This window comes from Phalangium opilio, unplaced genomic scaffold (assembly GCF_054372755.1).
Source record: "Phalangium opilio isolate 3A_F unplaced genomic scaffold, DU_Popi_V2 ptg000056l_1, whole genome shotgun sequence".
Lineage (NCBI taxonomy): Eukaryota > Metazoa > Arthropoda > Arachnida > Opiliones > Phalangiidae > Phalangium > Phalangium opilio.
In genome coordinates this window covers 5,093,746-5,118,474 of record NW_028324175.1, presented here as the reverse complement: position 1 = coordinate 5,118,474, position 24,729 = coordinate 5,093,746, and the positions used below count along the sequence as shown (strand labels likewise).

The 24,729-nt window shown below is 39.3% G+C and overlaps 1 protein-coding gene across 4 annotated transcripts in view; it reads right to left on the bottom strand.

The window, feature by feature from the left end:
- Positions 1 to 1,773: 1,773 nt before the first annotated feature.
- The window catches only part of LOC149668151 (uncharacterized), a 30,134-nt gene continuing 7,178 nt past the window's right edge, over positions 1,774 to 24,729 (bottom strand). For 2 of the 4 annotated variants that reach the window (XM_089841021.1, XM_089841022.1), the window contains exons 15-33: positions 20,215 to 20,341; positions 16,654 to 16,866; positions 16,485 to 16,577; positions 15,290 to 15,581; positions 8,328 to 8,383; positions 8,142 to 8,248; positions 7,717 to 8,084; positions 7,472 to 7,617; positions 6,222 to 6,392; positions 5,266 to 5,405; positions 5,050 to 5,191; positions 4,853 to 4,983; positions 4,470 to 4,548; positions 4,245 to 4,367; positions 3,849 to 4,178; positions 2,501 to 2,622; positions 2,300 to 2,417; positions 1,999 to 2,226; positions 1,774 to 1,933 (exon numbers count right to left, since the gene is read on the bottom strand). In XM_089841021.1, the coding sequence (XP_089697147.1) occupies positions 1,847 to 1,933; positions 1,999 to 2,226; positions 2,300 to 2,417; positions 2,501 to 2,622; positions 3,849 to 4,178; positions 4,245 to 4,367; positions 4,470 to 4,548; positions 4,853 to 4,983; positions 5,050 to 5,191; positions 5,266 to 5,405; positions 6,222 to 6,392; positions 7,472 to 7,617; positions 7,717 to 8,084; positions 8,142 to 8,248; positions 8,328 to 8,383; positions 15,290 to 15,581; positions 16,485 to 16,577; positions 16,654 to 16,866; positions 20,215 to 20,341 (3,073 nt within the window). In that variant the 3' untranslated portion in view covers positions 1,774 to 1,846. The remainder of the gene's footprint in view (positions 1,934 to 1,998; positions 2,227 to 2,299; positions 2,418 to 2,500; positions 2,623 to 3,848; positions 4,179 to 4,244; positions 4,368 to 4,469; positions 4,549 to 4,852; positions 4,984 to 5,049; positions 5,192 to 5,265; positions 5,406 to 6,221; positions 6,393 to 7,471; positions 7,618 to 7,716; positions 8,085 to 8,141; positions 8,249 to 8,327; positions 8,384 to 15,289; positions 15,582 to 16,484; positions 16,578 to 16,653; positions 16,867 to 20,214; positions 20,342 to 24,729) is intronic. The other 2 variants (XM_089841024.1, XM_089841023.1) reach the window with 2 other exon arrangements.

Below are 24,729 nucleotides of genomic sequence, written 5' to 3'. Positions count from 1 at the left end.
GAAATAGGTCAGATGATTATTTAACAGTAAAAGAAAAATTAAAATTAATATTCTATGAAGTTTTGGATAAATTTAACCATGAATTAATGAGAAGGTTAACAAATAATGCTAGTCTATACAAGTTTTTATCGGCCTCTGAGCCTAAGAATGCCAATTTTCTAAGAGATGAAGACGTGAATAATTTTTGCAAGGTTTTTGAAAGATTTGAATTTGATTTGATTTCTTTAAAATCTGAACTACTTTTAGTTAAAAACATTGTTAAGAATCATCAACTATCTTCTCTTGACGAATGCTACAATTACTTAATTAAAACAAAGGACCAGTTTTTAAACTTATTGAAATACTTCGATCTAGTTTTGTATATTCCGGTGTCGAGTGCCTCTTGTGAAAGAAGTTTCAGTGCACTAAACCGAATAAAAGTCTACTCGCGAACTGCAATGAAGGAAAGTAGGCTATCAAATCTAGCTCTGCTATCAATGAACAGAGAAATCTGTAAGATTTTAAGGAACAATCCCACAACTGTTGTTGATGAATTTGCCAAATCTAAAAATTGAATATTATCATTTATGTATTAAACCGATTTAATCACAAATATTACTTTAAATAAATAATAACGATTAAATTTATGTGGTAGCAACGCCTTTTATTATAGGGTAGGGGCCCATTCACAAAATACCGCTTACCCCGCAAAAGTTTCTAGCGGCGCCACTGGAGCGAACGGAGGAGCGAACTGAAGGCGCGAATAAGTAAGCGAATAGGTCCAAGCGAATGAAGGAGCGAAGAGCTGTCACACTAGGCAAATTGAGGGGCGAACTCTCAAAAATGATAGCTGTAGGGGGTGCTATATTGGCGGGAAAATCAGACATTTTGGCTGGTTTGTCTTTTTTCATCATTTCCAATGGATGATAGAATGATAGAAAGAAGGTGCTTGCAATACATTGGGTAGGATTTTTGTAGCTAGAGGATGAACTTAATCCACAAGCCAAGAAAAAAATCAAAAGGACTGTATGGGATTTGATTAAACGTCGTAACCAATTCAGTATTTATAACCTATTGCAGAAATTACGAATGAATGATAGAGCCAATTATAAGAAGTGGTTGAGAATGACTCCGACAACATTTGAGAGTTTATTGCAAATGGTGGGTCCTTATATTCAGAAGAACGACACAATTTCGAGAGAAAGCATTCCGCCAGGTGAACGTCTTGGTCTTGCTTAAAGATAAGGCCAAGTAGGATGAAAGAACAAAAAAAATCTTCTTTGGTCGCTAGAAAATAGATATTTGGGCGATAATAGGTAAGAGCTGAGCAGCGAATAAAAAGGCCTCCTACCCACCCACATTTTATACGGGAAAAGCTGACCTATTCGCTCGTAAAAATAGTTTGGAAACTATTCCGGGCGAACGGGGTGAGCGAATGGCCAAAACTATGTCAGACTAGGCGAACGGATGAGCGAACTGCTCATGACGGGCTATTCGCTCCTCCGTTCGCTCCTCAATTCACCAGGTGTGAAAATACGCGGGATACGGGAGCAAACGGGGGGGGGGGGCGACGCGTGTCCGTCTTAGAGCCCCGGTTTTTTCCCATTGAAAGACCAATATTTTATCGGAGCACTCGGAATACCACAATGGAAAACCCTATAAGATCGCATGAGCATAGTAAATCGCGTTGTTACTTTCCAAATTAACAGGCCTCAAGTTTCAAAATCTCTACCCAACATGTAAAGTCGTATCCTTGAAGTTAATTTATTAAAAAAAGACCGTAAGACACATAACTGGAACATTTAATATTTTTATTGTTTGAAAAATAATTTCCCTTTACAAGTTGCTTAAGCGTAACTGTTAACATTTAAAGTTTAGGAAATTCTTCAGGCAAAAGCAGATATTTTCTGCAAATCGGGCAGGAACTGTTTTCCATCAACCAAGGGCGAACACACTTTCATAAATTGACCAAGAAATTAATATTAACGTTAAGAGGTTTAAAATCAAGTCAAAGTTTACCGTTTCGTGAAAACAATTATGACCGCACTCGGCTTGATAAGCGCTACCTTTCGTTATAGGTTCAAAACATATGGTACAGTCTTTGGTCTTAAAGTTTCCTCTGGGTTTATCGTTGATTTTCCACATTTTCGCGAAAGTTGGTTCGGAGGAACATACTGGCGGAATCACACTCGACATATCTTTTAGAATGGGTTTGGTCTTGTGCTTGGCGTCAAAACCTAGTGGACTCTTTAATTCAAAAATGTTCGATTAATTCTCCCGTTACTAAGCTAACTCTAATTAAAGTTAAACCAAGGCTTACAGCGCTTTCAACACTTAAAATATACTCCGTCAACGTCTTGGCTATATCCTCATTCAGTTTACCCGTAAATCTTTCTCCTGTAGCGCGATACTCCTTAATGTACGCGTTAATTTCGTTCCTGTCAATCGTTAGAAAAATGTTAATTAGCAACGCCACGCCTTTATCGCGCCACGCCTTTATCGTCTGGCTCATTTCACTTACTCGCTCAAATATGGCAGCTTATGTTTAATCATTTGTACTATTTTATCAAAGCTACTTTTGCCCTTGGCACTTTGGGATTGAGCTTTGGAAGATGTTTCGCATTTAGACGCTACATGTTTAGGCTAAAGACATAAAAGAGTGGATTATACAAGAAATTATTGATTAATAGATCCAAAACTACAGGAATCAGGGTCCATACAACTTTTGGAAAAGCCATTTCCCTGAGATTGCCAGGTTTTTCCTGGAATTTCATGTGGTCTGAGTTATTTAGACCCTGTTTGTTGTAACGCCAAGCTTTTAGTATCGTTGGAAAGGGGACAAATAGGACTATAAAATACTCAAAGGACTTTCAATAAACTAAAATAGAACCAATATTAAGTAACATAATAACAACAAGTGAGACACTACCGTAAGTGTCATAATGCATATAAGCCCATGTTAATCCTAGGGAGGTTATGTTAACCAACATTTTGCTTAATTACCCGGCCTCGAAATTTTTAGTAACCTTGAAAAGGGGTCAAATAGAACTATAAAACACTCGAAGGATATCCCCGTACCTCTAATAGAACCAGGGTTATGAGCCTCCGAAGTTAAAGAACACACGCATCACAAATTTCCCTGAATTTTACTAAATATTCTAAATTTCCGAGTTTTTTGTCAACTATCAGGGCCCCCAGCCGAATTTTGAAAATATTTATAGGAATTATAGGACTTTTTTCATGAAAATATAGGATTTTATAGGACGTTTCTCCAAAATTATAGGATTATATAGGACACTAAAATATTAATTTTTCTTTTTTTTTTAAAGAACCAGTACTGCAAACAAAGGCCGAGTAATAGGATAGCATTACACTAAACTTTGGAGGCTCACAACTCTAGTTCAACGAGAGATACGGGTATGCCCTTTGAGTATGTTATAGTCCTATTTGCCCCCCATCCAACCATACTAAAAACTTAGGGCTGTGACAAAATGGTGGTGCACACTGAACGTTTTGTTATCAGAACCATAATATACCCAGCTATTTTTAACTAGTTAAGCTACAATACGAGGGAAACCATCCCCATTTCATGATATTTTTTAGACCCGAATCCTGGTTTAACCGATAGTTTGCTTAGAATTCGCCCAAATTTCAAAATTATAGGATTTTATAGGATTTTTTGGGGATTTTAACCAAAATTATAGGATTTTATACGACAGTTTTAAAAATATAGGATTTTATAGGAATTATAGGACCTGTGGGGGCCCTGCAACTATTTATTTCCCTGGGTTTTCCAGGTTTGTATGAACCCTGGGAATAGGGCCACTAGACTCCGCCGAGAGTGAGAATATTTAAACGCGAGAACTTACACTCGCGACGAATTGCGAAGGCAAATGTATGGGGGACAATTGATCGTACAAACTGGAAGTGGAAGAACTAGGTCTCGAAGGTCCTGGACTAACTGACAAAGACGTTGATGATGCTGACGATGAAGATGACAACTGAGATGGCCGAATTCCAGGCGGTTCAAAATGAGGAAGAGGCATCGTATTATTAGCAAAAGCGCCATTTCCCTTCGGTGGCGGTAATGTTGGAAACGTGAATCGATTGACAATGGGGGGAGGATCAGGAAATAACGGTGGTCGATTATTCATCATGCATGGCAGTAGACCTTGCATTGCCCCTGTATTAATATTAGTCTAAAAAACACAAAACTGATAAAATAACCGAAACTTATTAATAAATAACGTTAAAACTTAACTTACATTATGAAATCCCGGTGGCTTAGAATAGAGTATCGGAGGCACAATTGGAATTGCGGGGATGTCATCGATCTTAAAGTTACGTTCGTCTAGGTTTAATTTGTTTAAACATTCGTTCATTTTATCCTAATTAAAATTAAAATTAATCAAGTTTGACGCGGCTTTTATTTGCCACTTAGCAATCAGTGACGGCTTTAGCAAAAAAAAAAACAAAGTTGAATTACAAACCAAAAAGCTGTTACGCTGCGACTCAATTCTTTTCAAATGTTCCAATTGTAACTTTTTCATATTATCAAGTCGAAAGTAACTACGACAAAGTTAAGTGTTAAATAACCATTCGCAAAAGTGTCTAAATTAGCGGTCTTATTCCTGATCAGCGCCATCTACCCATAGCGGCGACTTTGAGAACTACTGTAAGCGGCAAGCCAATCAGATGTCGCTAAAATCTGGTGACTCGTCATTTTTGGTAAGACCCCGGCCGAGAGTGCCAGTCAGTGACGTCACCAGATTTTAGCGACATCTGATTGGCTTGCCGCTTACAGTAGTTCTCAAAGTCACCGCTATGGGTAGGTGGCGCTGATCAGGAATAAGGCTAATTAACGAAGACTTACTCGAGGCTATTGGCAGATTTGGCACAATGTTCCATTTGTTTCGTAATCCTCTGGATATTTTCCGATATTCTTTCTTCCGCAATTTTAAAAATCAAGATTTCCATGTTTTTGCGTTCGTTAATAAGACTTTCCTGCGAGTTAATTTTGATATTAATTTTTCTACTTAAGAAATGATTAAACTAAGTTCCTATTCTTACTGAAACTTTCTTAATCGTCTCTTCGCAACCAATCACTTGTTCTAGAAGAGTTTCGTTCGTTAAACCAGCGTTTTCATTGGCTCTCCTTAGTTCGATCAATTCTTTCTCGGTTTCGCTCATCTTCTCTAATAACTTTTCAACCCTGTTGAAATTAAATTAAATTAAATTAAATTAAATTAAACTAACCATATTAAAATAAATTTAAATCACGCATACGTGTTTTGAACTTCATTAACGCCCTCATTTTCTTTCATTAAATTGTTGATTTGTTCTTGCATCATCTGTTTTTCGTGGTTCAAGCGTTTCAACTCCGAATCATGGCTTATTTTCAAGCCTTTCATTTCAAGCACCAAGTTCTAATTAAAATCAAATTAAGGATTATAAAATCATAAAACAGATAAGCTAAATTGCTTTTTTTTATTATAGTGATCGTACGGGGAACCCGAACCCGACCCGGGATGTCGGGGATCCCCGGTTTTTTCCCAACCCGACCCGACCCGACCCGGCCATTCAATTTTGAAGTCGGGTTTTAAGAAAATCGGGGTGGGTCCGTAGTAGAGGGTAAGTTATTATTGACGGTCGCGCTTTGTGATGCATTAGATAGGAACTCGAATCTGATTAGAGCGAGCTTGAATATTTAATTTTTTTCATTAGAAAACTGATATAGTTCGGCAATTTCATGGTCGTCCGTCAAACGTCAATGTATTAATTGTGTGTTAAGTTGCGAGAAATTGATTTCAAAATTGAAAAAAAGGTAGAAGAGTTTCACGAGTACCAGAAACCCTTTCAGCCACTGCCCAAGACATAGGACAAAGACAATTTGGAAACTTTGCAGATGGAAGATGCGCCTGTTCTGGGACAATTCGTTACCCCAATCCCAATCCCTTCCACGACGTTCTATCAGATAGCAATGATATGGCAGATTCGCCTACTATTAGATTCACTAAAGCAGTGATAACTTGGAACTAAATTACTGAAAATAAATTCCTTAGTCCTTACATTACATAGTACATAGCTACTATCATGTATAATTCTTTAAAATATGTTAATTACATTTACATTATTAAAAAGGAAAACCCCGACCCGACCCGACCCGATTTTCCGGGTTTTTTTTTCGCAACCCGACCCGGAGCCCGACCCGACAAAAATCTCACCCCGTACGATTAACTAACGTTAAATTTCAATTGCCAGTCTTGAATTTCTTCTTCCATTTTATTTTTATCGAGAGAAAAAGTATATTTCTGCTTAACGTTAGCGTCCCTTAGGTTCTTCATGTCATCATTGAGATTTTTAATCACCCTTCTTAAAGAGAAAATATCGGAGGTTTCCGGATCTCGCGAACCCTATCAGAGAAAACTCTTAAATAAATACAACAGGGTTAACTTGTCAGCCACAATTTGAAATCATTTATATTCCTAGCTGAGTTTGCCAGGTTTTTCCTAATCTTTTTGGACAAGTAAAGACTCAAAAGTTGTCAATGTTAAGAGGACCTTAAATTAGAGGTGTGCGAGTCCTCATTTTTTGGTTTCGAGTCCGAGTCCTGGAAAAGTGGACTCGTCGAGCCCTCGAGTCCAATTTTGCAGGACTCGTCGAGTCCATCGAGTCCTTAAAACATGGTTTCGAGTCCATTTTCGAGTCCAAAAAAACATGGTTTCGAGTCCAAAATTCTTAACCCGAGCCCAAAATTCGTCAAATTTACTCTTAAAACATTCTGTTTTTTTTCTAACTGTTTCAAAACTAAACATTAATAGTAATTTTAACTTTTTTAAATATGAAAACATTTTTATCAGTAGCTGATAAAGTTGCCTATTAAGTTGGTAAAAAAAAATGGACTCGAAAAGCCCTAAACGGGTAATTTTAGGCCTTGGACCAGGACCCGGGTACCCGTTCGAGTCCTAGGAAAACCAGAAGTCGAGTACCCGTCATTTTCGAGTACCCGCACAGCCCTACCTTAAATGTATTTATCAGGGCTCAATTTTAGTTGAATTAGTGACTAATTTATATAAAAATAGTTAGCAAAAAGCGACTAAATTAAGCTATTAAAAAGGGCGAGATCGAACAAAATGTTTTCAGAGGTAGCGGAACTTTCGTAATTATTTTCTATAATTAAAGATATTTAAAGGTTTTGAAAAACCCGGTTTTTATTTTTTTCAGTTATTAGGATTGGTTAAACCGGCCATTAAAATTAATCGGTTAACCGAAAACCGTTTTTTTCCTAGAAAGTTGACATCCCTAGCTGGAACATTCAAAATTGCAAAAAATTAAACCCAAGAAAATTTATCCAGTAAAAAAAAAAAAAAAAAAAATCCCCAAGATTGTTAGAAACTTAAAACTATTAAAAAATCCCTGACCTTTTTGGAGCATTACAAAAATTTTCCCTGACCTGTGGGAACTGTTTCTAATAATGGATTAACTAACTCACCGATTGTAGTATTTGATTGAAATCCACAATCTCACTCAATTTTTCCCAGAATTTCGAATTATTCGAGAAATTATTAAAGATTCCGGCCACCAAATTCAGTTGTAACTCTTCGGGCAACGCAAAGAGAGTCACTTGAAGTTGGAACGCTGCGGCGTTAAAATTGTAAGTTAATTCGGATGTTTTTTCTCTAATTATTTCTAGTAATCGAATCTTTCGTGCAATGAGAGAGTTAGTCGAACTTATACCCTGATCGTCCATATTTTCCGATAATTGTCTTATAGTTTCATATTCGCTGCTTGGCTCGGTTGGCAAAACAAGAGTTGGCGAAGCTTCGTTAGGTTTTGGCTTCCATGAATCGTTGTACATATTTTTACAAAGATCAGTTTTTGTATTTTCAAAGGTAGGAACAGTTTCAATAGCTTCATCCTTAGAAATAGACGAGTTGTTTAAAGTCATTTGCGAGTCATTATTTTCAATATGAACTGGATGATCATTATTTAGCTTTTGACGAGTCGTATGGTTTTCAGAACCATTATTCTCCGATATAATGTCAATATTCTCCATTAGTTCATTAGTAATTTGTAAATGTTGAATGCGTTCCAAGTAAGGGTTTCTACGATACGCGAGTAATTTAACGCGAGGTAAATTAAGTAATGACGATAAAGCTTACGGGGCACTACATAAAATGGCGTCTTTACAAAATTCGTCAATGCTTAGGACAGCTTTCCTTGGTTTACACTTCTTTTCGCGAGTTTTTGGCGCTTGTTTACTACTCGCCTAAAAGTAATAAGTAAAGACAACAAACTTTACCTTAAGCCTTGGCGACGAATAAATATAATTATGGTTTCGTACGTACACTATCACCCTCTACAATATCTTCTTTCTTGAAGACGTACGTGGGCTCGGCGTTTACTAAAATATCACGAAACAAAGAAAATTCCAAGGAAATACGCGTAAATACGTTTCATATAACGTACGTTTGCCTTCCTATTAGGCCTTTGCGCTGATTAACTGATTTATAATTTAGGCACGCATGCATTTCTTGATAAACTTACGTTAATTTCGAAAATATAAGCCACTTTTTAAATATTTATATCCATCTTAATACGTTATGTGCTGTACTGTAACATTAATGAAGCCCAACAGATACAAAAATTCATGCTCAACGCATGGCTCGAAGCCCATTTGAATTTGAAACACAAACTGAAACTCTAACTCATAGCCCACTCGACCACGCTAGCATCTAGTGTCGTGGTGCGCGTGATCGAGTTAGCCATGGTTTACTACAGTCTACCCGCGGTCCACTCGATCACGCCAAAAATCAATATTAATTTAAGACTCCTTTTTTTCCCCAAATTCTAAAATATTTCTTGAAATTTTTAAGAGATGTGCAAAATAGGCATTTTAAGTTTTTCCAAAGTTACAAAATTTTAAAACGTAATGTAGCCATGAGTATGTTTTCATCGGTTTCACTGGTTTGAATCTCTTGAAATTTTAGTGAGAAGTGTTTAAGGGTTTTAAATTATCGTACAAAGCTTAAAACTTAAAACGAATAATTCTATTCCAAAAAAAAATTGGAAATAGGTTGTGTTTATGCGGAAACGAAATTTTTATCTTGAGTTTCGAAAAAAAAAATCGTTCTAAACATACTTGTCACCAAAAGTGGATGAAAATGGTCAAAAGTGGCGAGTCATCAGAGTTTCGCCGTAGTTGACCGTTTTATTGGCGTAGCTATACTGGGCCTGTTGCCCTGTTCACTCCCTTAAAATAGGTCTTGTGTTAATTCGCGGTTACGCGGTTACCGTCGTCTGCTATTGTGTATGCTAGAACTAACTCGATTTGTGTTTGTAGTCAGGACAGAGTAGCTGGTAATGTTTCAAAAGGTATTTGAAGGTATAATATGGATTTAAGTAAGGTTATCGAAGCAATAGAAGAGCACATAAAACTAGATACGTTTAAAACAAATCTCGGTAATTTAGCTATAGCGCGAGCAGCTTGCGTCGTGATGCGCGTGATCGAGTGGGCTATGGTTAGACCAAGGAGCATAAATGTCGGAACTACTTTCAGTCGCGAGTTTGCAAGTCCATCAGGCACTAGTAAACTAAATAGTTATTGGCGAAACTTTGATGTCCGCGTTTTTTAACACAGGCTCTATGGCCATTGTCATACTTTCCCTCTCATCCACATTTGGTCTTTGTATTATCAGGGATAGATGTAATTTTAGAGGTAGGAATGGAGAACAGAGTAATCTAGTCGCGGCATGGATGAAGGATACGCGTTAAAAACATTCGACGCTCTATAGGATGTGCAACTCCCTGTACTAAAATTTAGACAAGTCGATACTAGCGCCGCCTGGCTACCCTCGCGTGAAAACTAAAATTTATTGGACATAAGAAAATAAAACCACCATTTGCTTCTTGCAGACGACAGACGACGTGAAGGAAAAATCTACCGTAGCCCGTGTTTTTTTTTATTTTACTTATGTCCAGTACTTTTTATTTTTCACGCGAGGCTAGTTTCCAGCGCTGGTAGCCAGGCGGCGCTAGTATCGACTTGTCTACTTTTTAGTATAGGGAGTTGCACATCCTGTAGAGCGACGAATGTTTTTCACGCGCATCCTTCATCCACGGTCTCGCGTCAAAGTTAAGTTTAAACTCCGCTAATCGTTAGGCTAAACGAACGAGCTCTTCATTTTCTAGTTCTAACATATTGAGTCCCGAACAAAATACAGACAAATGAGACATTCGACTGAGAAAACCTTAACCTTTGCCCATGGATAAAGAATGCCCGTTGGGCCGTTAGGAGATTTGATTTCAAGCTATAGGATAGGCAACTCCCTATCCCGAACGACAGCTTATTCTGTATATACTCTTTTACTGCATCAGTTGGCAAGAGACGAAAAACTTTCAGGGTTTAAAATATACGCGAGTTTTTTAGATCGAGTACACGGACCTCTTGGCTTTAGTTCTTTAGTTTCAAATACGCGTAGTAGGCTGTAGCCTATCAATTTCACAAGTATTTGAAACTAAGGCCTAGAGTTCCGTGAACTAGAGTTAATTTAGTTAAATTGTACACTTCAATAACAATTCCCTGCCTTTGGCTGTAGACGACATGTACTGAACAGCAATTTACCCTCTGCTCAACAGCCTACACGAACTAACCATATAGGGAAGAGCTTCTTGACGTCATAGGTTTATAGAAGAGTACATGATGCTCGCGATCCAAACGTTATTTATTAGTACTAGAGCTAGCATGTGCTACGCCTACTCACGGCTTGTTCCCTATGCCACAGTCGGGAAGGTAATCATACGCAGCTCAGGGGGTCGACACTATATACTTTTGCAGGGCTCATACAATTTTTGGAAAACAAATTTCGCTGAGATTTCCAGGTTTTTTCCCCATATACTTCCCCGAGTTTTCCAGGTTTTTCCCCATATACTTCCCCGAGTTTTCCAGGTTTTCCCCATATACTTCCCCGAGTTTTCCAGGTTTTTCCCGTATATGGAGTATCCTATGGAGCAAATGTTAACGAAGGAGTGAGGGGGGGGGGCAAATAGGACTACTACATAATCAAAGTATATTCAGGTATCTCTAGTAGAACCGTACAGTTATGAGTCTCCAAAGTTTAGTGTAATGTTAATCCTATGGAGGGACTGTTTATGAACATTTTGCTTAAAGGGCTCCTTCGGACCCTTAGACACATGGCCCCGCGGATTTCCATCCCCTCTTCATAGACGATCTTCCTCAGTACTCTCCCTCTCTCTGGCTAGGTAGGGGGGCTCGGAAATCCGCGGGGCCATGTGTCTAAGGGTCCGAAGGAGCCCTTTAAACCAAAGCGCGGGTCCAGCGGGTCCCCTACAAGGCCACTTTCCCCCTGTACTCCAGTTTTGGCTTGGCAAAGGCTAGTTGGCGGGATTTGTAAGTGCACTTATAAATCCCGCAACAAATGCCTCCTGCCTTTGCCAAGCCAAAATTGGAGTTCGTAAGGAAAGTCAACTTGTAGGGGATCCGCTGGATCCGCGCTTTCCTTTAATAACTCTGCTCCTGTTTGACGCAAATTTCCCTGATTTCCCTGAATTTTACTAAAAATTATAAATTTCCCTGAGGTTTTTGTCAGCTATTTATTTCCCTGATTTTTCCAGGTTTTCCCTGTTTTCCAGGTTTGTATGAACCCTGCTTTTGGTATTACATAGGAAACGCAGTGAATGAACAATCCCTAAGCGTTAGTTAATCCATGCTTAAAGCAAAGCGCGGGTCCATCGGGTCCCCTACAAGGCGACTTTCCTCCCGTACTCCCGTTTTGGCTTGGCAAAGGCTAGTGGGCGGGATTTATATGGGCACTTATAAATCCCGCCCACAAATGCCTCCTGCCTTCGCCAAGCCAAAACTGGAGTTCGTAAGGAAAGTCAACTTGTAGGGGATCCACTCGACCCGCGCTTTGCTTTAAGCATGCATGGCAGTCAACTCCACCCCTCGACTATGGGAGCATAATGGCATTTGTTTAAACTAAACCACAGCAAAAACTTGCTTCAAAGCAAAGTGCGTGTCCAGTGGATCCCCTACAAGGTGACTTTCCTTACGAGCTCCAGTTATGGCTTGGTGAAGGCACGAGTCATTTGTAGGCGGGACTTATAAGTGCACTTATAAATCCCGCCCACAAATGCCTTCGCCAAGCTAAACGCGGAGTTCAGGAGGAAAGTCAACTGGTAGGGGATCCACTAGACCCGCGCTTTGCTTTAACATCATTTGGTGTATCAGGGGAAAGTACAGGAAAATGTTTGGGAAAACCTTGAAAAATACTTGTGGAAGGAACATATCCAGAGTTCGTACGAAATTTTTACATTGAAAATCCCCGACTTTTCCGGGTTATGAGACTATTTTAAGGTGTTTGCCAGAGCCACTTCATCACAAATGTCTCATATTTAGTATTGCTCGAAGCATAGCTTAATCAGGGTTCATACAACTTTTAGAAAACAAACTTCCCTGAAATTTCCAAGTTTTTCCCCCATATACTTCCCTGAATTTTCCAGGTTTTTCCCGTATATGGAGTATCCTATGGAGCCAATATTAACGAAGGAGGGGGGGGGCAAATTTAACTATTACATAATCAAAGAACATCCCCGTACCTCAAATATAACCAGAGTTATGAGCCTCCAAAGTTCGGTGTAATGTTAACCCTATGGAGGGTATTTTTATGAACATTTTGTTTAATTACTCGGCCCCTGTTTCACGCAAATTTCCCTGAATTTTACTAAAAATTCTAAATTTCCCTGAATTTTACTAAAAATTCTAAATTTCCCCGATTTTTACTAAAAATTCTAAATTTCCCCGATTTTTACTAAAAATTCTAAATTTCCCTGATTTTTCCAGGTTTGTATGAACCCTGTTAATATACAAAACGAAATCCCTGACATATCCCTGACGTTTTAGGGAAAAGTTTCAAATCCCCGACTTATTCCCTATTTTCCATATCCCTAACTTATCCAGGTTCCGTACGAACCCGGAATTATTATCTTATAAACTTACGGTAATACTAATGCATCTAAATTGGGCGCTAATTTCAGGAATTAGCTAACATATTTCATCAGTGGGCTGCGCATAGCTGAGCGCCAAGGATAAAGCTCAGCTCAGCTTGCGTTTCTTTATGAAGAGCATGGATTAACTAACGCTAGGGATTGTTCACTAACCGTGTTTCCCATGTAGTACTGTCGCCAACTACATTTTCCGAATTATTCCTTTATCCCCCTCTTCATTCCCCCAATTTATTGGACCAAAACGGATGTAGATATAGCGCCATCTCTAGGCAACATAAATCGGTTTTGCGGATTTTAAAGATGGCGGCGCCCAATTTTAGGCGGGATTTCAATTTTTGACGTCATAGGACACGTGAAATTTGGTCCAATTTTAACCGAAAAGTCAGGTCGGCATTCGATATTCGTATCGAATAGTGAAAATGGGCTTATCGAATACCGGATCGAATAATTCGGTTCGGTATTCGATTGAAACGGTTAACCGCACGCCTCTAATTTAATAATACAAGTTTTAGTGAGCCCAGGCTCTGTCTCAACAGATAACGAAAATTTCGTGAAACCGGTCACGGGATCAACAGATTATGGATATTTTGCGAGCCCGAGCTCACGATTATTTTGACACGGGCTCAGCTCACGCCGGCTCGGGCTCACGATTACTTTGACACGGGCTCAGCTCACGCCGGCTCGGGCTCACGATTACTTTGACACGGGCTCAGCTCACGCCGGCTCGGGCTCACGATTACTTTGACACGGGCTCAGCTCACGCCGGCTCGGGCTCACGATTACTTTGACACGGGCTCAGCTCACGCCGGCTCGGGCTCACGATTACTTTGACACGGGCTCAGCTCACGCCGGCTCGGGCTCACGATTACTTTGACACGGGCTCAGCTCACGCCGGCTCGGGCTCACGATTACTTTGACACGGGCTCAGCTCACGCCGGCTCGGGCTCACGATTACTTTGACACGGGCTCAGCTCACGCCGGCTCGGGCTCACGATTACTTTGACACGGGCTCAGCTCACGCCGGCTCGGGCTCACGATTACTTTGACACGGGCTCAGCTCACGCCGGCTCGGGCTCACGATTACTTTGACACGGGCTCAGCTCACGCCGGCTCGGGCTCACGATTACTTTGACACGGGCTCAGCTCACGCCGGCTCGGGCTCACGATTACTTTGACACGGGCTCAGCTCACGCCGGCTCGGGCTCACGATTACTTTGACACGGGCTCAGCTCACGCCGGCTCGGGCTCACGATTACTTTGACACGGGCTCAGCTCACGCCGGCTCGGGCTCACAATTACTTTGACACGGGCTCAGCTCACGCCGGCTCGGGCTCACGATTACTTTGACACGGGCTCAGCTCACGCCGGCTCGGGCTCACGATTACTTTGACACGGGCTCAGCTCACGCCGGCTCGGGCTCACGATTACTTTGACACGGGCTCAGCTCACGCCGGCTCGGGCTCACGATTATTTTGACACGGGCTCAGCTCACGCCGGCTCGGGCTCACGATTATTTTGACACGGGCTCAGCTCACGCCGGCTCGGGCTCACGATTACTTTGACACGGGCTCAGCTCACGCCGGCTCGGGCTCACGATTACTTTGACACGGGCTCAGCTCACGCCGGCTCGGGCTCACGATTACTTTGACACGGGCTCAGCTCACGCCGGCTCGGGCTCACGATTACTTTGACACGGGCTCAGCTCACGCCGGCTCGGGCTCACGATTACTTTGACACGGGCTCAGCTCACGCCGGCTCGGGCTCACGATTACTTTGACACGGGCTCAGCTCACGCCGGCTCGGGCTCACGATTACTTTGACACGGGCTCAGCTACGCCGGCTCGGGCTCACGATTATTTTGACACGGGCTCAGCTCACGCCGGCTCGGGCTCACGATTATTTTGACACGGGCTCAGCTCACGCCGGCTCGGGCTCACGATTACTTTGACACGGGCTCAGCTCACGCCGGCTCGGGCTCACGATTACTTTGACACGGGCTCATCTCACGCCGGCTCGGGCTCACGATTATTTTGACACGGGCTCAGCTCACGCCGGCTCGGGCTCACGATTATTTTGACACGGGCTCAGCTCACGCCGGCTCGGGCTCACGATTACTTTGACACGGGCTCAGCTCACACACATTTTATTTTACAAATATTAACCGAGCTCAGCTCGGGCTCAAACTTACGCACACTTTTAGGCAGAACCTCAAATCGAGCTCGCAGGCTTATGAAATTGAGGTGAGCCCGCACAGCAAGGTAAAAACGAAAAATAGTAAACTTACAATCATAAATGATTTGATTTGGTTGTTCGCTGTTAAGGGGAATATTTTCCTTTTCAGCAGTGGTCTCCGTTGGAACATCTTTCCACTCAGTGTCGTTAGGGTTATGTTGATCATCTTCATCCTCATCTTCGGGATCATATTGAGCTTCTTTCTCACCATCCTTCAACGGCTTTTTTACTTTCTCGAGTTTTTTACGCTTCTTAATACTTCGAGTCTCCGTCTTCCTCTCCAACTTTGATTTGCGATGCTTGGCTACTTTCTGTTTATGCTTACCATGAATAGCGCTTTCAAACTAAAAAAAAAAACAAATATGAAATATGTCACTAAGCCTTAGATAATATTAACCATGTGAGAGTGCTCGAAAAGGTTCGAGTATATAAATATATATCTCGTAAGAAATCATATTTTAAATGAAACGTCACTAGGCCTTGCCAGTTAAGCCTTGGTGAAGTTAGTGGTTAGACCATTTATATATACAAATATCTCGTTAGAGATCGTATTTTAAATGAAACGTCACTAGGCCTTGCCAGTTAAGCCTTGGTGAAGTTAGTGGTTAGACCATTTATATCGAGGGGCTATTCACTTCCCCAAAAAATGTACACCAGATTTCTTATTTCCAAATATTTCCGATTTATTTCTATTATTTTTGTATTTCTTTATTTCCCGATATTTCTCCTAAAATATCCAATATTTTCACTATATTTCCCTTAAATTTCCAATATTTCGATTATTCCTTCGTATTTCTAATATTTCCGATTTATTTCTATTATTTTTGTATTTCTTTATTTGCCGATATTTCTCCTAAAATTTCCAGTATTTTCACGATATTTCCCTTAAATTTCCAATATTTTCACGATATTTCCCTTAAATTTCCAATATTTCCATTATTCCTTCGTATTTCCAATATTTCCGATATTTCTCATTATTTCTTAATATTTCCGATATTTCTCATTATTTACTAATATTTCCGATATTTCTCATTATTTCCCAGTATTTCCGATATTTCTCAATATTACGATATTTCTCGAAATATTGAAATATATTTCTTAAGGCTTGTACACCATATTTTGTAAGTGGCTAGCCCCTCGATTTATATATGCAAATATCTCGTTAGAGATCATATTTTAAATGAAACGTCACTAGGCCTTGCCAGTTAAGCCTTGGTGAAGTTTGTGGTTAGATATAGATTAATTACGGTATTTTGAATTTCGCCATTTTTGGAAATAATTTGGATTAGGTAAACTACGTTTTCGCAGTCGGGTGTAGGGCAAGAATTATCCAAAAAATCCTGCGAAAATTAATATTTTGTTTTTTTAAAAGAGAAAAGTTTGATGTTGGTCGACATCGTCTGACGTTTCCCTTACTTTTTCAGTTTTGCCCATTTCGTCTCGAACACGCCTCCAACATTGAAAATGATATTCCACGTGGCAATTTCCAGTGCAAAACAATTGGTAGCAACCTCTGATATTGGGCTCAGTGTAATAGATGTTTCTAGTGTAGGGACAAGAATTTAAACGACAAACCGCGTCAGGTTTCGGAGCGTAACGACACTTATATATTAGCTCGGAAAGCTCTTCCTATAAAGAAATTATTTAGGATTATTGAATGGCAATCGAGTCGACGCGACAAAAAGATTTTTTGGGTTAAAGGGATGTACAATCCGTTATGTATATTTTTTAGTAGTAGTGTTACTATTTCCTGGAGTAGTGATTAGGCTGTCGTCTGCTTGAACGTCTGTTTCTACGGTAGATAATGCACTGATAATGCTACGAACTTCACGCATGCTCAGTAGAGCTATATTTGATGGAAGATAAGTTTGATATAGGCCCCGCCCATACATAACGGATTGTACATCCCTTTAAAACGGAAACCAGATTGCCTGGCCCAATAGTATCAAAAGTATATAGATATAAAAACAAAAAGTACAACTCATTAACAATTCCCTGCCTTTGACTGTAGACGATATGTAAACTGAGAAGCAAACTACCCTCCGCTCAACCGCCTACAGGAATTAACCAATTAGGGAAGACCTTTATGTCATAGATTTATAGAAGTTAGCGATCCAAACGATAATTTTTGGTACTATAGCTAGCATCTGCTATTTTACGAGCCTATAGTGGGGGTGGCGTAGCGGTTAGCTCTTTCGCCTCGCAGCAAGAGGATCCCGGGTTCGATCCCAGACTGTGGCACCGGGTGAGAATCTGGGAAGAAATCCTTCCGCGTAGAGTTTGCAAGTTCTCTCCCCGCTTGTTAAAAGGAGTTTTCCTCCGCGGTCTCACCCGGTTTCTCCTTTCCATCAAAAAGTTGCAGAGGTTAACGGTAATAGTTAGTATAGGGCGCTGTAGGTTAGCTGTGGCATAGGGGCTAGCCACCACCCCTCTATGCAATGTAAAGGGACCCACCTGTAAACAAGCCACAGGCTTAGTGTGGAAATCCCTTCATAGACAAAGCCTAGATTATTATTGTTATATTCACTGCTTTTTCCCTATGGTAGGTCTGGAAGGTAATCATACGCGGCTGAGGGGGTCAACACTATTCTGGGATAAAGGAGGGCTTCTCATATTACATGGCGCGAGCAAATTTCAATTAACGCGAAGTGTACTTTTCGTTTTTATATCTACATACTTTAGATAGTATTAACAGTTTTAGATAAAGTTACATTAGCCGCTAAATTATACAAATTAGGGCTCACCACAAATCGAATTTATAAAAATTAAGGCACTATGACCGCAATGAAATTACGCATTAAAGAGTTACTGCCATAATTTTCGTCATCCACAAACTTAAAATGGGAAAAAATCCTTGAAAAATCTAGTTTATTATGATATGTTTACTTTTGTATTTGGTTTATAAAATTGCTAAATTTTGTTTCGTTTGATGACGTAGTAAGGAGAAATTTTAACTTTAGATGTCGCTCACGTGATACTTGTTAGTGTCTCAGCGCCGCGTTAAGCCTATTTTATTCAGATTCGCGCGGCATTAGTAGACTAGAGAGTCTCGGGCGCTCGCGCTTGGCTTTTCCGCGAGATGCCTTGAGTGACGTAGCAAGGAGAAAAACCCGCCAAAAATCTTCTCCGCAAATTTGCTTTTGCCCCCAAATTTTAAGTTTTCGAAGTGTTTTTCTGTGTTTTCCCTCATATTTAAATATTTATTAAGTATATTTTTGGAACCAGAAGAGTTTAAACTCTCAAAAAAGTAAGGTTTGCTTTAGATTTGAGATAATTTTAAATCAGTTCGGTATTCCTTTAAATGAAACCTAATCTAACCTATCTCGATTGTGGCCTTTGCGTATCTAAATACTACCAGATACAAAGTCCAGTTTATAAAGCACTTCAAGACCTTGATACACCAGATAAAATACAGACTCTATTCATCGACCCCAACGCACTCGACCATACCATTAAACAGCACTTTGAATTGATATTTTCACATTCAAATTCCCTGACTTTCCAGCTTTTCCCTAACCCTTTTATAAGATTTTCCCTGATATTTTTAGGCCAAATTGTTATTGCTCTAAATATAATGTAACCACGCTTGCGATATTACTAAAGTCGCACCATTCGCACGTGGCCATAAAAGCCTTGGCTATAACTAAGAATAAACTACACTGTTCCTTAGCTTCAATCATACTTTATTAAACTAACTAATTAAATAATAATTAAATGCCAACTTGCATTATACAACTAAAGAATTTAACATAATTACTATTAATGGATGAAGTCCAATACCAGGGCAAGACGTCCTACGCTCGAGCATATTACTACATTCTAGTAGTGGAGAATGACTGACTTAATATGATAAGCAGTCGATGCTTATATAGTACGGGGAAAGGTCAGAGGTAACACAGGGTGTTAATCCTCCATGTAACCTTACACCCCTGGAGTAGAAACTCAGGAGGTTCCCTAATTACTACGGAAGGTTACAATAAGAAAAAGAGAACACTTCAACAAATTCGATTAAATCGAATATTAATATTTAACGTAAAACACAGCAGATTTCACACTCCTCGATTTCAGTGTCTGGTCAAATGTGATCTCGCTAAAACGGCGTTTAAAACGTCACATAAACGCGGACATTTTAACAAACTTTAATCAAATTCCCTGACTTTGTTGAAATTCTTAATATTCCCCGACCTTTTGGTCAATTTTCAAATTCCCTGACGCGTAGCAACTCTAATTAAAACAGTGCTTCAAATTGATATTTCAAGTGACCTTAATAAACTAGAATTCAGGCACTAATTAACTCCCACAACGTACATGAACATACAATACAAACAATGAATTGTGAAACTAAAATTAGAATAACCTAAATAAATCATAGAATAATAACAATGCCTTAATTAGCCTTATTCCTGATCAGCGCCACCTACCCATAGCGGCGACTTTGAGAACTACTGTAAGCGGCAAGCCAATCAGATGTCGCTAAAATCTGGTGATGTCACTGACGGGCACTCTCGGGGTCTTACCAAAAATGACGTCACCAGATTTTAGCGACATCTGATTGGCTTGCCGTTTACAGTAGTTCTCAAAGTCGCCACTATGGGTAGGTGGCGCTGATCAGGAATAAGGCTAATTGGAATGTGCCTTTTACTTGGTAAGTGCAGCAATTTGCCCTTCCCCTAAGACGCGACGTGCATTACCTAAAACCCTAATTAAAATGATAATAAATAATTAAATTGAAACTAACCCTGGCTAATGTCAAAGTCTTACTCATTCCTGTGGCCATATTTGAAAACGAAGCTATAAAATGTTTGTTTGGTGGTAACGCGCGACTTTCTATTTAACTTTTCCCCGTGTTTATTTTTACGATAGAATACTATAATGGTTTATTTATTGATTCGTTTTTTTCCTAAAGCGTGCCAAATACCATTATAACTATTCCAAGCAAGCGTAGAAATATATTTATACCTAGAAATGAGAACTAACCTCGAGTCTCTCCTTGATTGTTTCGTCAAGAACTTTTTCCGTTCCAGGCCAATCGTATTGCTTTAAGACTGAAACGTTTTTAATCAGTTCCTGGCAATGTTTTAGAGGTAGAAGCGCTTCGTCAAAACTGAGAAATTAAAAATACACGTTAAAAATTAGATTAGAGGGTTTCCTGATAATTCCACTTTCAAATTCCTAGCTGCTTTTTCAAGGTTTTCCCAGACAGAGACATTTTACATCGAGGGGGAAATAACTCCCTGAAAAGGTGTACACCAGATTAAATATTTCAAAGTATTAAAAAAAATATTGGGATTATTCAACAAAAAGTGGGATTAATAATGACGAAGTAATCTCTTGGCGGTTAATTTGATATTAGGCAAGATTAAATGGGATTACACTTTTAATTCGAATATTCATTAGGATTAATAAGGTTTATGTAAGATTAAATCGGATTAAATTTTCAAGCTGGGATTCACTGGTATTACGCTTTTTGGGAGGGATTCACTGGTATTACGCTTTTTTGGGAGGGATTCATGGGTTTATTACGTTTTTAAAGAGAGATTCACAGCGATTCACAGGTATTACGTTTTTTGGGAGGGATTCACGGGTTTATTACGTTTTTAAAGAGAGATTCACAGCGATTCACAGGTATTACGTTTTTTGGGAGGGATTCACCGGTATTACGTTTTTTGGGAGGGATTGACCGGTATTACGCTTTTTGGGAGGGATTCACTGGTATTACGCTTTTTTGGGAGGGATTCATGGGTTTATTACGTTTTTAAAGAGAGATTCACAGCGATTCACAGGTATTACGTTTTTTGGGAGGGATTCACGGGTTTATTACGTTTTTAAAGAGAGATTCACAGCGATTCACAGGTATTACGTTTTTTGGGAGGGATTCACGGGTTTATTACGTTTTTAAAGAGAGATTCACAGCGATTCACAGGTATTACGTTTTTTGGGAGGGATTCACCGGTATTACGTTTTTTGGGAGGGATTGACTGGTATTACGCTTTTTGGGAGGGATTCACTGATATTACGCTTTTTTGGGAGGGATTCAGGGGTTTATTACGTTTTTAAAGAGAGATTCACAGCGATTCACAGGTATTACGTTTTTTGGGAGGGATTCACGGGTTTATTACGTTTTTAAAGAGAGATTCACAGCGATTCACAGGTATTACGTTTTTTGGGAGGGATTCACCGGTATTACGTTTTTTGGGAGGGATTGACCGGTATTACGATTTTTGGGAGGGATTCACCGGTATTACGTTTTTTGGGAGGGATTGACCGGTATTACGATTTTTGGGAGGGATTCACTGGTATTAAAATAAGAATCCATCGGTTTTATTTGGGATTAACGACATTTTTCATGGATTAAGGGGGATTATTTGCTATTAATTTATGATTATAAAAATAGTAAGGATTATCAAAATTTTTCTGGGATTCACGAAATATTGTGGTTTTTCTTGGGATTAACGGCAATTTTCAAGTATTAAGGGAGATTAATACGGTATTAACCTAAATTTTTAGTATTAAGGAGATTATTTTGAAATTGCAGATTTTTCTTGAGATTATTAAAATTATCTTGGATTACTGAATTTTATTCGGGATTACTCAACGAGTGTACACCAGATTAAATAAGTAATTACCCCCTCGTTTTACATACACCAAATGATGTTAATGTCATGGGCCATTTTAAAGCGAATGAGAAGCTTTGTTTGAAAAACCTCCGATTTATGCAACAAAAGATAGAATTAATTTCTGTGAATTCAAAAATATCAAGCTTTTAATTCTCCGATTTCTGGTTATTTGGCAATATGCATTTGAAAATGCTTCGTATCAAATGATTTGAAATCCTCTTTTTAAGAAAGGCTAAAACGTTTCCCGTAGGCTGACGTCACGGATATATTTTTCACGTGAGATGGTGCCACTCTCAGACCCAGAGTTTAGACTGGCGAGAAGATCGAGACGCGTATAGGTTTCCCGCGCTTTTTTTCCTCGCGTCATAGTGATGTCATAAAACTGGCGAACAAGCTCGACAAGACCAAATTGTTGATTTATCGAAAAAGAGTTTTCGAGATTTTTAAATGGATTTTAAAAATAGAAACTTTGGTTCAATTATATTAAAAACTTGATACTATGAAAGTAGAGACTTGAAAGTGTAACATAATACCACTTTCGTGGTAAAATATTTGATTGGAAATTGTAAATTCGCATTCCCTTTAATAATCCCCAGACATTCAAGGCCCACTTTTATCATTCCTTACCTATTTGCCCTGTTTTAAAAATCCCTTATAATTTTAGGCCTATTTTTAAAATCTGGTAACATCTTTGGCCTACTTTTAAAATATCTAACGGATGGGCGACTTCGTCTATTGCTGGGGAAAATAAACTTGATAGGCCTACTTTTAAAATCCCTAACACGATAGGCCTACTTTTAAAATCCCTAACACGATAGGCCTACTTTTAAAATCCCTAACACGATAGGCCTACTTTTAAAATCCCTAACACGATAGGCCTACTTTTAAAATCCCTAACACGATAGGCCTACTTTTAAAATCCCTAACACGATAGGCCTACTTTTAAAATCCCTAACACGATAGGCCATTTTTAAAATCCCTTACATATCAGGCCAACTTTTAAAATCCCTTACATATCAGGCCAACTTTTAAAATCCCTTACATATCAGGCCAACTTTTAAAATCCCTTACATATCAGGCCAACTTTTAAAATCCCTTACATATCAGGCCAACTTTTAAAATCCCTTACATATCAGGCCAACTTTTAAAATCCCTTACATATCAGGCCAACTTTTAAAATCCCTTGCATATCAGGCCAACTTTTAAAATCCCTTGCATATCAGGCCAACTTTTAAAATCCCTTGCATATCAGGCCAACTTTTAAAATCCCTTACATATCAGGCCAACTTTTAAAATCCCTTACATATCAGGCCAACTTTTAAAATCCCTTACATATCAGGCCAACTTTTAAAATCCCTTACATATCAGGCCAACTTTTAAAATCCCTTACATATCAGGCCAACTTTTAAAATGCCTTACATATCAGGCCAACTTTTAAAATCCCTTGCATATCAGGCCAACTTTTAAAATCCCTTGCATATCAGGCCAACTTTTAAAATCCCTTACATATCAGGCCAACTTTTAAAATCCCTTACATATCAGGCCAACTTTTAAAATCCCTTACATATCAGGCCAACTTTTAAAATCCCTTACATATTAGGCCATTTCTAAAATCTGAAAAAAATTACGCCATTTTTAAAATCCCAAACAAATTAGGGCATTTTTAAAATCCCAAACAAATTAGGCCATTTTTAAAATCCCTAAGACAATAGGCCATTTCTAAAATCTGAAAAAATTACGCCTATTTTTAAAATCATTAATTTTTGTCTATTAAATTCAATAGAGCTATCTCATTCGTGACGTCAGTTCCAAGGTTAAACGTCACAGGCTTAGCTTTAGCAGTGGGCGGCCATGTTTAGTACCGCTTTGGTTTTAAAAGCAAATAGCATGGGTGACGTCACACAAAGGATTTGAGATAACTCTATAACGTTTTCTTCCTGTTTTGAAATTCCTTCACATTTTTCCCTTTTGGCCAATTTTTTTAAATTACCCTCCCCCCCTCACATTTTTCCCTTTTGGCCAATTTTTTTAAATTACCCTCCCCCCCCTCACATTTTTCCCTTTTGGCCAATTTTTTTAAATTACCCTCCCCCCCCTCACATTTTTCCCTTTTGGCCAATTTTTTTAAATTACCCTCCCCCCCTCACATTTTTCCCTTTTGGCCAATTTTTTTAAATTACCCTCCCCCCTCACATTTTTCCCTTTTGGCCAATTTTCTTAAATTACCCTTCCCCCCTCACATTTTTCCCTTTTGGCCAATTTTTTTAAATTACCCTCCCCCCCCCCCTCACATTTTTCCCTTTTGGCCAATTTTTTTAAATTACCCTCCCCCCCTCACATTTTTCCCTTTTGGCCAATTTTTTTAAATTACCCTCCCCCCCTCACATTTTTCCCTTTTGGCCAATTTTTTTAAATTACCCTCCCCCCCTCACATTTTTCCCTTTTGGCCAATTTTCTTAAATTACCCTCCCCCCCTCACATTTTTCCCTTTTGGCCAATTTTTTTAAATTACCCTCCCCCCCTCACATTTTTCCCTTTTGGCCAATTTTTTTAAATTACCCTCCCCCCCCCCCACATTTTTCCCTTTTGGCCAATTTTCTTAAATTACCCTCCCCCCCTCACATTTTTCCCTTTTGGCCAATTTTTTTAAATTACCCTCCCCCCTCACATTTTTCCCTTTTGGCCAATTTTTTTAAATTACCCTCCCCCCCTCACATTTTTCCCTTTTGGCCAATTTTCTTAAATTACCCTCCCCCCCTCACATTTTTCCCTTTTGGCCAATTTTTTTAAATTACCCTCCCCCCCCTCACATTTTTCCCTTTTGGCCAATTTTTTTAAATTACCCTCCCCCCCCTCACATTTTTCCCTTTTGGCC